This window comes from Centropristis striata, chromosome 5 (assembly GCF_030273125.1).
Source record: "Centropristis striata isolate RG_2023a ecotype Rhode Island chromosome 5, C.striata_1.0, whole genome shotgun sequence".
Taxonomy (NCBI): domain Eukaryota; kingdom Metazoa; phylum Chordata; class Actinopteri; order Perciformes; family Serranidae; genus Centropristis; species Centropristis striata.
The window spans coordinates 32,048,480-32,063,482 of NC_081521.1; the positions used below are offsets into that span (position 1 = coordinate 32,048,480).

Here is a 15,003-nt window from a genome sequence, read left to right on the forward strand (position 1 = left end):
CTCCGAACCTTGTGAGACAAACTCCTGCCTCCTCATGTGTCAGTAGTGCAACCATGGAATCTGCCACTATGCCCAGAAATTATGTCGTCTGAGACGGCTCCAGAGCAGTAAAGTGTCCTATAAATCACAATAAAAAATACAGCTCAACCTGCTCTCCTAAAATCAGTCTAAAAATATCAGATTCATTTTCAGATAAGTGATTTATATTAGAGCAGAAACTTAGAAAGTGATTAGACATTAACAGTTCCTGAATCTTTGCCAAGACCGATTAGAGTTGGTCCTGTAATCATTTAGAAGTGTTGGGTTTCTTGCTTTTAGTAATAGTAGAACAAAAGCAGACTTTGAGATAAGGAATTTCATTAAAGGCAAAAGATTAAAGATTAAAACGATGTGTTAGTGAGAGAGAAATAAATTTAGCTGCTATCTTTAGAAAGCGTGGCACGAGGTTATCAGGGTCCTCTGAGTGGCTAATGTCTGAAAGCTTGAATGCCTTATGTACCCCTGTAGTAGGAACAATCAAATTGAAAAGACTTGCAACAGTTATTGGTAGAAAGGTTTGCGGCTTTTACATGAACTTATATCACCTCTCCACATTAGGAATGAGCCCTATAACTAACCACACTCCACAGAATATTTCATAAAATGCTTCCTTATTAGCTTAAGGACTTTTTGTATTAACTACAGCAACAGTTAAATTGTAACAATATCTGTTCATCTAAGTCTTTCACCATGACCCAATTAAAACAATCATCAGCCTCAGCGTAAAGCTCCCATATACAAACTAAATCAATTTTAGGAATCATTTTTGTATAATCATGGATTTCAAGAAACTTCAAGCTGACCTAGATTTGAAATCAGCTGCGGTTTTACAACCAACATTAGGCCTGTCTGGTCCGACATTATGCTACATATTGCATGAGGCCATTAACAGCATAACAATTACCCTATTACTTTTCAACACCACGGGTTCTAACTGGACATTAAAATACATCTTACAGAAGTAAATACACTTTTTAAATGTTTGCAAACGTTTCTATGCATGTTTACACAAGAGAATAAATTAATAAACTATTGGGTTAAGTGTTGAATACATAATGTAGTAGCGTGAACAAATATGTTTTTGCACAGTGTCTGTGCTTCGGTGCAAGTATGGCTGCATGCAGGTGAATTTACTTGTATGTCAGCATTTGTATGCCTGCATGCATGTGTATTTTTAAGCCTATGTAAAATTTGTGCAGCCAAGTAGGTTGAAGATTGCATGCTGTGGCTTGAGCCCCGTCTAGTTCTTTTTTTTTTTTTTTTTTTTTTTTTATCTCCACTGTACTTAACTCAGCTGAAAACCTCTTCCATATTTAATAACCAGCCTGCTGTAGTCTGACCTCCGTCTTGGCTAGCAGTGAAGGAAAACGCATAACCACAAACAGAAAGTCACACTGTGACACCTCAAGCTCTACATGGAGCACAACAGCAGTTATGATCATATCAGCTGTGTTGTGTTTTCCTGTCACTTTGGCAATGTCATTCAAATGGCTGAGGTTCATATGAATAGAAGATGATTATGGTCTTGATAATGAGGGCTGCTTTAAAATGACAGTCTGACAACTGCACTTATTCACAGTGAAACTCATTACAGTTGACAATAGACCAACAATATCCATACTTGAAAATGAGCTGCCTGTGGTTTATATCTTTGTCAGCTAAAGCTGTTGTAATCATTAGTGTATTTATAAGGAGTTCATCTATTACACACTGCAGCGACAATTAGATAAATATTATTGAACGCTGAAGTATTTCTCAAAAACCAAATGCTTTTAGATGTAAAATATGTTTCTGTTGGGAACACACAACCAAAATCAGATAAAGGCCCACATGCACCCACATCTTAACATGTGCGTCTACACATACATTCATACATACACACACACAAACACAAACAGACACATGCTGTCAGGGTGAAGGGAAGCAGTGAAAAATGCAGGAATGGGAGCTATGGCAGCTGTGCCCCCAGAGGCTTGCATCTGGTCCAATCTGGCAACATGCTCTTCACACACACACACACACACACACACACACACACACACACACACACGGATACATGCGCACACATACGCACACCTGCCAACTACACCTGCTGCTAGAGCCAACTGAACACTGAGTTTGGCAGCAGCAAGTTTAGAAGACTCTCTGCATCGAGCACATAAAGCTCAGATTTGGCTTTTTCAACTGAAAATATTGACTTCGTAGTTAATCAATTGCATTCATTCTAATTGCAGATTCTTGATAGACTCGCCTTATTTTGAAACCTGTATCTGCTCATTCTTAATTGTTTCATTGCTTGAGTTGATAAAAATGATTTGAATTATTTAAACTTTAAATAAACTCTCAAAAGAAAAGAAAAATCTTCCACGAGTCAAAAATGGACTCTATTAAACAAGGAGAAAAGGCCTGCTAATCACTGGCAGATAAAGAAAGAGCCTTCTGCCTGGCTTTGACACTGTTATCTTCTATATGGTGGTGTGGCGGGGCCTATCAAAATGCGATTAAAATGACTGACAGAAGCTATCTGCTTTCTCTCCGCAGGTCCGCATATTCCCCTACCTGATTGGTCGAGAGTCAGCCTTCGCAGATAATCTGAAATGGATGGCATGTGCTAACAAAGGTGGGATCTTACAACACATGGTTATAGACCTCTGTGCTTTTTTTCTACTTCTAATCTTTTTTTGCAGGAGAAAGTTGCTGCCTGCTGCTGTCGGCCAGTCCAAAATGAATACATTAGGAGCTCAGGATTTGTTTAGGGTGTTTGGCATATGTGCCTGTATGCATGTAGTCATACAGACATGTGTTTGTCAGGGCTCTTCAGGATAAGCATGCGTCTGTGACAGCAGACAGCTGGTTCCAGTTGCGCAGACTAGATATGTCACATTACATCTTCCTCTGAGCCTAAAGTCCAAACTATCTTGGCGATGCACCACTCTCCAGTTGCTTTATGTGTGGTCATGGTTGTCTCAGTGTGTAAAGCACTTTCCTTCAGGTTCTATATTTAGCTGGGAGGTGGGTGACAGAGACAGTCTGGCTCCATTTCCTCGGGCTGCTGTAGATAAGACAGAAAAGCCATAGGTCACACAAGGGGTGTGCATGTGTTTTTTACCTGCGTGTATATGTGTGTAGATAAGAGGACAAGGGCATCCACAGTTTTGCTTGGAAGTGATATCAGAGAACTCATCCAGTCAGTTTGAGGGTGTTAGTGGTGATGATGAGACCTGCATGTGTGTGTCGTGCTACTTAAGTGCGTGTGTGTTTGTTTGCCGCATGATGATTCAGACTTGTGACATCCTCTCCAGCCTGCAGGAGCTATTCAACAGTCTTCACTCTGCTCCTTTGGCACAATATCTCTATTCCAAACGACAGCAGAGCATTTGAAATGTATGTCTTCCCAGGTGAAAGTAAGGTAAAGCTTGCCCTGTAACTGAAGGCTGTGATGGCAAAAGCTCTCTATATGGCCTTTAATTAGAGACAAAAATATTGTTAAGATTATGGAAATGCTTAGTGTCAGGACACAGAAAGTACTGGTAAAATAATTTTAGGTCCAGGGGATTTAATTACGGCTAAGCCTGATAGCCGTACCAGCCACTATCAGGCCATACACATGAGAAACGCCTTTGGCTGCTAATCAACAAGAAAAGGATGCAGGTATTGCCCAAAGCCCCTTTCCCTGTGTTGCTCACTTGTCTACTTGGCTGGGCCAATTCAATTCCACTCTAATTCTCTTCTTTTTTAACAAGCAGTTGGCTTCAGTTAATTTAGATTAGCAAATTGAAGAGAGAAATTAACAAAACTAAAAATACTACTACGTATGAGAGTTATTATTCATTGTCCATCACGGCTACACCTTCAGCCCCACTCCACTCTCCTCTCTTCTTCCTCCACTCCCCTGAAGTTTGCCCTCGCAGTACGCAAGATCCATCATCTTGAGACGTGCAACCAATCAAAAATTACGTTTGACAACCTGTGGCCGTGACAACACAGATGACAAGATAGAGCAGTGTTTAGTACGTTGAATTCAATGTATTCCATCGGTTAATTATCTATGCCCAGCATTCATTTTTATCATTTTATATTGCTACATGATATTTTAGACAATAGGTTTCCATTTGGTAAAACAGTTTACGTAGCTCTGTACATGTCAGTTATTAGCAAGCCCATGTGTTGTCTTTACTGCCACAGAAAATAAATAATAAGCCGTTGTTTAGGCTTGCTAATGTTACCAGCAGCATGTATGAAAGGCAGTAACTCAGTGGGACTATGGTCAGCCAGTGTCCCACTTTTAATACTTAGATCAATGTACACAATATACCTCACAGTTTGGCCTATTACTTCACAAGTACAAGTAAAGACTTTTAAATCCCATTACATACATGCAAATTTGGGGCATGAAAAAATATAAATACAGTATGCATTTCTGGAAAAATCAACTATATTAATACAACAAGTTTAGATACAACATGTCATGTTTACACATTTTAAGCTTTTCATGTGACATTTCAAACCCTGTTCTTATTCCTAACTCTTCAAATGTGCTCAACGCTTGTTCAGGGTGTGACTTTTTAATGCTTTAAACTGGGACTTGGGTTAAATTAAATACATTTTTCATATAATTAAGTTACTTATGTAAGTTAAGTAGTCAATGTAAATAAATCAACATTGACTTTTGGTTTTACATGGAAATTAAACAGGGTCTGGGTGAAGTTTGGTTGACTCGTTTGTTCACTTTTCTCCTCCCTTTGTGGACTTTCTTGCTCTTTATACTGCATCACCTGATTTCATTTAGTGAAAACATGCGAAATTACTGAAGAAATGAGTGTGTTTTTAAATGCGCCATTTGGTGGTCTGGATTATGTATGTAGATTTCCTCTTTTATGCCCATGGTTTTGGTATTCCATGTTCAACTATCACATATAGGTGTGTATAAGAGTATCCACATACTCGTAATGTAGCTCTAAATCCCATCATGACATCTTTCACCTTCACTCTGTCCATTATTTTCATGCATGAGGACACCTTGTTGTGTATTTTTGCTTACATTTCACCCAACCCAAGGTCCTCTAAAAAAATATTAATGCCCCCATCCTGACCAGACCATACTGTCGCTGTCCTGTCCTGTATGTACGACAGGTGTAGCATGTCACTGAAAGCAGGGAGCGTTCATTTTTTTTCTCTCTCCAGCTCATCTCACTGGCCCGGTTGCTCAGCCCGAAGGACGCCCTCAGCCTTCCGGAGGGAGCAGTCATTCTTCACTCACCACTGTGATGAACGATGCAGTTATACTGAGGCAGCTTGCTTTGTGTGTGCTGCGAGTCTGTATGTGTGTGTTGTCATTGTACTGCCTGCTGGAATAATAGCCGGATCCGAATGTCTCTGAGGATGAAAAGGAGGATTCTGTCAAAGTTCACTTCCAGGTCAAGTTCGGGGGCAAGTGCATACTTGTTGCTATAGTGATTGCAGTAATTTATATGGCTTTAATGCGTCCGGTGTTGTTATGAGATTTTAGCCTTTTTTCATTTTTATACTTTGGTTGCAGGTTTAAAGTTAGATCATCAGTGAGAGATCCTATCCACAGTTATTTGGTGGGATGCATTGCATCCTTCATAGATCTCTGTATTGTATCTAGACTCCAGCTTTTTTCTCCCTGTGGAGTAAAGGTCGTTGCCGGGAACGATGACCCCAAAATCTATTTCCTCCAGCTATGATTTTCTCCTTGACTGCCTCGCGGTGATGGAGGCAGTTTGCTGTTTTTACGGATGGGTGGAAATGTGGTGGTCTCTCTCTTTTCCCTTATTCTCTGTGTCACTTCTTGTCCTCTCTCTCCCTCTGTCTTGCTGTTGTCCTGATTCTCTCTCTCTCTTCCTCTCCCCAAATCTGCCCTCCTGCTGAGATAACAGTATATTCCCTCCCGCACATGCACATTAGCATCATAATGGCAGCATTACCAGCATAGGAAATGGCATCGCATTCGGTTTAACTGAGATAGTTTTTCCATTGCATTTACATACCACTTACCCATTCACAAACCCGTGCTGGTTCGCTCTCACTTGTACATCACTGCAGGGAATTCTTTAGCTATTACTCATACATGTATCCAGGTTTCTGTCTGCTTCATCAAGCAAATCTCTGTACTGTATTCCAGATGTAGTTTCTCTGCTTTGGTACCAAGGTAAATAAAATGGGAGTGATGGCTTGGAAGGGATTTTCTGGCCAAGCTAATATTGGATGTGACACTTGCTGCAATGTACAGCCGTTTTTTTGTGTGTCACAAGACTGTACAATTTATGTAGTTCAGAGAAGCATAGTGAGTGAGGAGAGTGAACTTTTCACTCTGCATTGTTTGCAAGCATCTACGTAAGTTAAATGATTCACCATGATTGCTCTCTTCCTCTTCCTCTATCTACCCAACAGGCTACTTCACTCAGATTTCCACATTGGCGGATGTGCAAGAGAATGTGATGGAGTATCTCCATGTGCTGAGTCGCCCTAAGGTGATTGACCGGGAGCATGACACGGTGTGGACTGAGGCCTACATCGACAGCACTGTGAGTTGACTATTCCATCTCTCAACTGATACCGGATTCAAGTTCCCACAGTCCTCACTTACCACTCACACCTACTTGGTTGTGGGCCCAGAATATTCTGTGATTCACAGATTTCAACATTCTTTCTTCTAAGAAAATGTAATCCATAATGCACAAATAAGTACATTAGCATGTTCAGGATCGATGAGTTATATACTCCAGAGGAGAATAGTGGTTTTAAAATGCAAGCAGACGCCTGACACTGTGTTTTGCCTTTGTACATCTCAGACTGAATGTGTGAAAGTGTGTGTGAGCAGCAGATGGAACCATTAACTCAATGAGCCTCCTGTGTGTTTGTGGGAGTTGTGTAGCGTGAGTAGAACATACTGGGGCACATTGGTGAGTTGGTCTCTGATCTCTCAACCTCATACCCTGGCCAAATGAACATTTTTAGTGTAATTTTACAGAAAATTCATAAAATCTGAATCCCTTGTACATGCTTTATAGTTCTCTGGCATATTACTAAAACACCTAAAAGGATAAAAACCTGACCTGCAATACAGAATCCTCTGCTTAACCAAAATATACACACACCATACTTTAGTTTTCATGCATGCACAATGCTTCTCTTTCATTAGTTATTGCGCTTAGTCATAAAGGGTGATTACCAGCCATTTGTCCTCCACTATTTCTGAAAGGGTTATAAGAGAAAGCTTCAAAAATGTGAGGAGACAAAGGCAAGTGCCCTCTAGCAGAAAAGCGCACAGGCTATCAACACTCCATGAAAATGGATTCTTTTTCTCTGCGATCCTCTTCATATTCCTTTTACCTTTTTCTGTCTTCCTCTGCTTATTTCCCTGTCTTTGCCCTCATTATCCCCATCCATTTATCACAGTCAAAGGACATTCACCCAACACTGACTCAACACTAACAACTTAAGTGTTGTTTCCTTTGCTGTGACCCTTTGAGCCATAAAGCTTTCCACTCTTGACACAGTCACTGTTTTTAAAGTTGCAGTCAAAGTCAATGTCAGTGGATTTTTACACATCCACAGATGCTGGCACTCCATTCAGTGGAAACTGCACTGAAAGGCATTGTGACACTTACCCACAAGCGTATTGACCCTTTCTCTCCTCCCCTCCTCCTTATTCTGTTCTCTTTAGCTCCCACAAGCACAAAAGGTAAAAAAAATCTGAGGTCATCGCTGTACTGTGCTGTGTTGAGGCCTGGTGTGTGTCCATGTGCATTTCATGTGCTTGTGCGTTTTGGTCCCCAGTGTCTTCGAAATGACGGTATAATTTGGGTGAACTAACTACCATACTGACCCATGGCATTTTCTTGTGTGTCAGTGTCTTATGTCGATCCTCAACCTCCTGATTCAAACCATGCATTGTGGTTGTCAAAGGTTCAGTCAGTCGCTCCCTTCTGCACGTCTGATCAAGCACACGCACACGTCTGTGCACACGCTCGCACTCATTCATCATTGGTGATGCTGTGTTGGCCGTGCTTTGCCAGTATCTCCGGGGCTGGCAGTGTGACCATATAAATGTGTAAATGTGAGGCTACGTTTTTTTGCTCTTTTGCCTGTGTGATTTTGGTGTGAAAACAAGATTGCCTGTGTTATTTGTTTTGGTAGAATCCTCCAGAATAAGCTGTTTTGTCATCTTCTGGGTGAAAATCCAATCGCCTATAATGACTGGCGGGATGATCTGTTCTGATGTCTTTTTATCGTTTTCAGTGTTTTATTTTTCAGTGTTTTATGAATCATATGTGGGTTGAGATAAGCAGCTCTATAATCATAACAATGATGACGGCGGAACAGAAGAGTGTTCTGCCCCCCCATCAGCAAGAGCTGAGCACAGAGCAGTCCCATTAGACAGCTGGCAGGCCATATGTCTGACATAGTACTGTTAGTGTGATAGATCCAAGCTTATTGACATCGAAGCGGCTCAGCAGAAAACAGAAATAGATATCACATTGTCAGACATGATAATTGGGATTAGCAAGGAATCTGCACTGCTTCTTTGCATGTAATCATCCCAGCACAGCTCCGGTCTGGATGCTAGGAGCACACAAGCACCAAGTAAAACAGACTCTGACAGAAACACGCACACACAGCCTGCATGGTGATAGTGTCTGATAAGAAGTTGGCAAAATTGGGATTGGCTCAGTGTTAAGAAAGTGATGAGCATCTGGTATTTATGTTCCAGGGCTGATGTGTATCATCTTTCCAGATGTACCCTTCATCCTATCTTTTTCCTCTCCTTCTCTCCTTCTCTCCTCTCCATCCCTCTCTGTGCAACCCAATAATCTTTCTCGCCTCTCCCCTTCTCCGCCTCTGTTTCACTTTGTCTCCCCCACTCATCCTCCCCCACCTGTGTTCTCCTCTCCTCTCCTGTTCCCCACCCTCTCCCTCCTCTCCTTCGTCTCACCAGCTTCATCCATCATTCTCTGGCTCATTTGGCTTTGTTTCCCACTCTGTCGAATGAACTGACACTGGAGCTCAGGGATGATGGGAGGGAGGTGGGGGAGGGTGTGTTTGAGGACAAGTGTAAGGAGGGTGAGAGAAAGAAGGTAAAAGATTTGAAGAGAAAGTTTGGAAGAGAGCATAAAGGATGGAAAGAAGGATGTGGTGTTGAGAAGCAGAGTGGTTCAAGGAACAAGATTGATACTTTGTAAAGAAGACAGATAACGCAAAAGCTGCAAGCAGTTGATAACTTTTTGGTGATGAACTGGTGTAGTCAGCATGTCATGACAGATGAATATAAACTTTGCTATTTCAGAGTAAACGTGTTTATTCTGTAGTGATCAGGCAATTGACAGCTTTCATAGGTGTGCCAGGTCCCTGCCAGCTCTGCTCCCCATTGGGTATGTGTTCGTTTCCCCATAGGAGCCTACAGGGGGATTTTGCTTTAGAGCTTACACACACCAGCATCATTAAACCTGGTCTCCAAGGAAACAAGGGTCACCTCGTCCACCAGAAGCCAATTTGTCACAGCAACCTAGATTATGAGATGTCCTATGAGACAGAATACACAGGGCAAGGGGTGTGTGTCAGCCCTCTGAGGGGTACAAGTGTGTGGGTATTTGTGTCACTAGGGAGCGAGTGTATTAGAGCCCAGAGGGCCTTTTTTTATTCTCTGACCCACAACAGGGGGAATGACTTACACCATTTGCTCTGACTGATCCAGATAAAGCCACGGAGGCAATGATGTTGCAGATTTGGCCCAAATGTGTGTGGAGTTCTGACCTTGCATTAAAGGTTGCAGGTTATGTATGATATGTCAAATGCTAGATACAGAGCACTCCCCGAGGGACTTGGGGCACGGTCATGTTGGAGGACACTCATTTAGGGTTCAAGGAAGTGCCACGTCTCTCTCCCGGGTTTGGATAATGAAGCACAGGTTTAAAGGTCTTTCTTCCTCTGGGTAGGGTATGTGAGGATACTCTGTAGATGTGCTGTTGGCTTTAAATCCAACACATGCAGTTGCTGCCTGCTTTTTTCCATGCAGCTCTTATTATCTGCTTAATTACAGTACTGTATGTCATTTCCCCAGAGCAGCTGGGTAAGACGGATTTTCACAAAGTGCACATGTTCTGAAAATAAAAGCTTGTTAGATTAGCGTTGAAGTGCAAAATGTATACATTTGATGGGACTGCTCAACAACAGCTCATGGGGATACACAATAAACGTCAACCCATACGTTTGCAGACCAGTGATATATGATCCAATAGACCTGAGCTTGGAAATAGATTTTTGTATTTTTAGATGAGGCTCTGCTCGTTCTCCCTGTCCTTTGATCGATCCTGTTCTCCAGCAGCAAGGCTGTGCATTGTTACAGCAGCTGTACTTAGGTGTGCTTTGTTCTCTCTTTGATGTCCAATCCCGCGTCTTGGATTGCTATTACCAGCTGTCTGAGCTCAGGTCACCAATTCCCCTTTCCCCAGTGTCTGAGGGAGACAGAATGGATGCTAGCAGTTTCCTGTCATTACCTATTATTACTGGAGGTAAATGGGGGTGAGTGCTGGAGGAAGTAGAGTGTACAGGAAGCGTGTAATGCTCAGTTAAGAGGATTGGTTAAATATGGTAGTTCCTTGAGAAAAAGTACTTTGCTGTGATCTAATATTTTAGTCAGTCTAACAGACTAACACTCTTTTGATGGAAACACCTTATTTGAAGAGCTATGCAAAAGACTGACATGACACTGTCATAACCATGACATGACAGCTGTCATTAAGATGAAGGAGGCTTTATGCAGGCTTATGAATGTTGTCATTAAATGTCATTCAGTCAATTATGCCGCCTTTTAATGCAAAGTTGACATTGTTTGAGATGTCTGACACTGTCACAGCAAAGTAAAAAAGGGGAAAACCCCCTCCCATAATGTATAAGTACACTTGGCTAAGCCTTTGACTAAGGTATTTTTTAAATCAGTACGAGATCTCGTATGTACGAGATAACACAAAACCTTTGAGGCAAAATTGAGCTGTTTTGAGGGAAGTGCCTGATGCAGCATAAACAAAACATTTTACCTTATTAGTTAACTACAAATGTCTGAAAAGCATAATGGGACTGTGCATAGGTGCTGTCTTCGGTCAAACAGTGTAGATATAAGGTCTGATGGAATCATATTGTGAAGAGACTGCATATTCCACATGGCTACTTATTATTCACGTCGGATGGGTGACCATCTAATGTGTATATGATGCACATGTTGCAAGAAATGCCATATGTAACATTAGTGTATCAATAAATAGCAAGTTAAGTTCACACCTGGGCATTGTTGTTATCTCATACGTATAAGATACCATCTCATATGTACGAGATAACAAAGAGGTTTTGGCCAACAATGCCCGAAAAAAAAAAAATCACCTTGCCTTTCAGGGCTTCTGTACAAAAGTAAAAAATATACATCTAGGTAAAAATGTTGGGCCTTCTGAAGTTATCCTATGTTTTTGTCAAAGACATCCCAAACAATGTCAACTTTGCGTTAAAAATGACATTATTGACCGAATGACACATTGACAACAATCATTAGCATGCATAAAGTCTCCTTCATCTTAATGACAGCTGTCATGTCATGGTTATGACAGTGTCATGTCAGTCTTATGTATACCCCTTCAAATAAAGTGTAATAATCAATAGAGTATTAATCTGTTAGACTGACTAAAATATTAGATAGCAGCAAAGTAATTTTCTCAAGGAACTAACCATATTTAACCAATCCTCTCTGTCAGTCTTATGCATACCTCTTCAAATAAAGTGTTACCCTATTGATTGCTGCAGCAGAAACCGATCATATGCAACATGATTTATGTTTTTTGCCACTCCATCCAATTTAATATAAATGTGCATCTTGTGCTGGGATTCATATTGCACTTAATGGACCAATTACTTGTGGTGACTCGATCATAAACTGCGTGAGTGACTGACATTTAGACAGTTTCGACATTTCTGAGTGGACAAGGTCAGACCACTTTTTACTGAGTGGGAAGTCTTTCTCCCGTAACTTCATAACAGTGTCAAGCTTTCATCTTTAATGGATATCATCGTCAGATACAGACAGCCGCTGGAAAGATAAATATCATAATTATTCCAGCAGTCTTGAGGGAGGGAAGATACCCAGATCCAAACTACAAGCAGTGCCTTTGGATAAGCTTATTCTGCAAGAGATCAGAGGCAGGCTGGTGATTGAACACATTTTAAGGCAAATAATAAACATGAATAAAACATGTCACAGAAGTTTTGTAGGTCCTTCAATAAGATAATATGACTAGGTCTGTTGCAGGATTCCTTTCAGGTTCCCTTTGTAATGAAAGAGGAATAATTCATAAAATGTGCATGATGCCATGCAACACATTGTGTAGTTTCAGATCTTTTGTAACTATAAAAATAATTTTTCATCTTTAGCTTCCCTCTTCTTCCTCCCCCTATCTCTCTTTCTTCTTTCTTGCCTTCTCACTTCGCTATCTTTTACTTTTCTTCCTTCATGACTTACTCAGCTGGATGACGGTACAGGTCCAGTTCTGATGACGACCGTGGCAATGCCAGTGTTCAGTACCAAGAATGAGACTGTAAGTGCAGCACATTCACCATTATGTTTCCCCAACAATGTTATTATGCTTCTCCAACAATCAGTTTAGTTTAATTGAAAAACTATGCAATTACATATTGCATAACTTACAGGGAATTAGGGTTTGAGACAATAGGCACAAAATTGTGAAATAATGGTTAATTATGTTTGACTTGATGGACGCTAATTTCAGTTTGATTGGAGTCTGTAAATTAGGATACAGCAGAGCATCACTAATTAAATATATATTTTAGGTTATTTTCTTATTTCATGAACAGTCGATCTGTAAGAGACTGTGTTGTTTAATTAACCTTTCAAATGCAACTTAAGAATATTTGTGTGTACTTGTGTGTACAATATGTATGTGCTTCCAGAGAAACCGTGGAATCCTGTTAGGGGTGGTTGGGACGGACGTGCCTGTCTCTGAGCTGCTTAAGACCATTCCCAAATATAAGGTACAGCTACCAATAAACAAATAATTATTGATTTCCCTCTACTTAATGTATTGTTATTATTGTTATTGATTTATTGATTTTTTTGTTGTTATTTTTAAAATTGTATTATTAGTGACACATTTCAATGTATGGCTGAAGGGATTCCTACAAATAATTATCAATATCCCTCAAGTGTATATATAATAATAATAATAATAATAATAATAATAATACTTATTATTATTGTTGTTGTTATTGATATTGATATTATTATTATTATTGATTTGTTGATTTATTTTTTGTTTTTTACTTTATTATTAGTGACACATTTGAATATATGTATGGCTGTAGTGATTCCTACAAATAATTATAGATCTCCCTCTTATGAATATATTATTTATTTATTTATTTATTTATTATTTTTATTATTACTGACATTTTCTATGTATGTATGACTGTATACTGTTAATGTTATGTTAGAAAGAAAAAAAAAAGATCATAGATCTCAATGGCTATATGAGATGCTCCTCCACACCATCACCCCTTTTATAATCACATATTTTTAACCATATGATTGGGCTTTGTGAATGCACCATTCACCTGTCTGTTAAGTCAATAATAAACTAAAGCAAGTGACTAGAAAGGATTTGGATTTTTTCTGTGCGTAGGCCAGTCCAACTCCACAGTGCAGGAGGACTTGAATGCCAAAGCCAGTGGCAGATGAATCAAATGTTTTGTTGAAGTTTTGACACTGATTATTCATGGCTCCTTCCTCAAGTCCAATAATGACAGGAAAATTAGACACTGTGTATACTAATGCATTTTGATAGTGTCCCCCACCATATTTCCTGTGCTGATTTCTTTTACTAGTACATCTGAATCATGGTTGGGTGTAAGATTTTGACATCTGAAAGGGTGTTATTTGTCCAGACGTGGATGAATTACAACGTTCTCTTTGTATTCTGCAGTTCTGTGAGTTTCACCAGAAAGACAAAGACTCAGCCAGTAAAAATTTACAAAGAGCTTGATTAGCCCAGATTTAGAATTTGGTACAGATTTATCATACATCCATTTGGTACATGCTTGTGTGTGTGTGTCCTCCCTAGCTGGGCATTCACGGATACGCCTTTGCAATCACCAACAATGGCTACATCCTCACCCATCCAGATCTACGGCCACTTGTGAGTATTACCTCCAGCACCATTCAGATGCTTTGTAACAAGTTAACTGAGTATGAACCTTATTATCATAACAATCCCTTTTAGGGCGCAGAGATTGAAGTTCAAATGTATTAATTTATTTTGTACAAGCGACTGAGGAATACTAACTCTTGAGTTCATGTCAAGTCAATTACTGATTTCGTTGTCACGTTGAGATGCCGATTGACATAGAAAATTAGTGCGTGGTTGTGTGGGTGCTCTATTTGTCGTGTGTGTGTGTGTGTATGTGTATGTGTGTGTGTGTGTGTGTGTGTGTGTGTGTGTGTTGGCTGCGTGGTGGTATGTAGATGAGGAGAGTGTGTTCCAGGCCTCCGCTGTGCTCTGAATAGACAGAGATACAGCTTCTGAATGGCTGTGATTAACTCTATTGTACTCACTCACTCCTCTCACAAGAGGACGAGGGGAGAGAGTGAGGAAGGGAGGGGAGGGAGGGAGATTGAGGAGAGCAAGGAACCTGCTTAACGTGAGAATAGGGGCATGGTGACAAACTAGGTGCAACACTAGATGAAAATTGAGAAATAGGGAGGGATGTGTGGAGTACAGACACAGAGGAGACGAGAGAACAGACAGTGAGACAGACAGACAGACAGACAGACAGACAGATGGTGTAATTGCGGTCTAATTAAAGACGTTAATGAACAGTGTTTAACAACTAATGAGGGGTGGGAGGCTGTTCTTACTGACAGATGAATGGAGAGGGGGACTCATA

The 15,003-nt window shown here is 40.4% G+C and overlaps 1 protein-coding gene across 2 annotated transcripts in view; it reads left to right on the forward strand.

The window, feature by feature from the left end:
* The window catches only part of cacna2d3a (calcium channel, voltage-dependent, alpha 2/delta subunit 3a), a 128,117-nt gene that overhangs the window by 74,522 nt on the left and 38,592 nt on the right, over nucleotides 1–15,003 (forward strand). The window contains exons 11-16 of one of the 2 annotated variants that reach the window (XM_059332775.1): nucleotides 2,581–2,659; nucleotides 6,454–6,587; nucleotides 7,730–7,747; nucleotides 12,570–12,641; nucleotides 13,015–13,095; nucleotides 14,181–14,255. In XM_059332775.1, the coding sequence (XP_059188758.1) occupies nucleotides 2,581–2,659; nucleotides 6,454–6,587; nucleotides 7,730–7,747; nucleotides 12,570–12,641; nucleotides 13,015–13,095; nucleotides 14,181–14,255 (459 nt within the window). The remainder of the gene's footprint in view (nucleotides 1–2,580; nucleotides 2,660–6,453; nucleotides 6,588–7,729; nucleotides 7,748–12,569; nucleotides 12,642–13,014; nucleotides 13,096–14,180; nucleotides 14,256–15,003) is intronic. The other variant, XM_059332776.1, reaches the window with a different exon arrangement.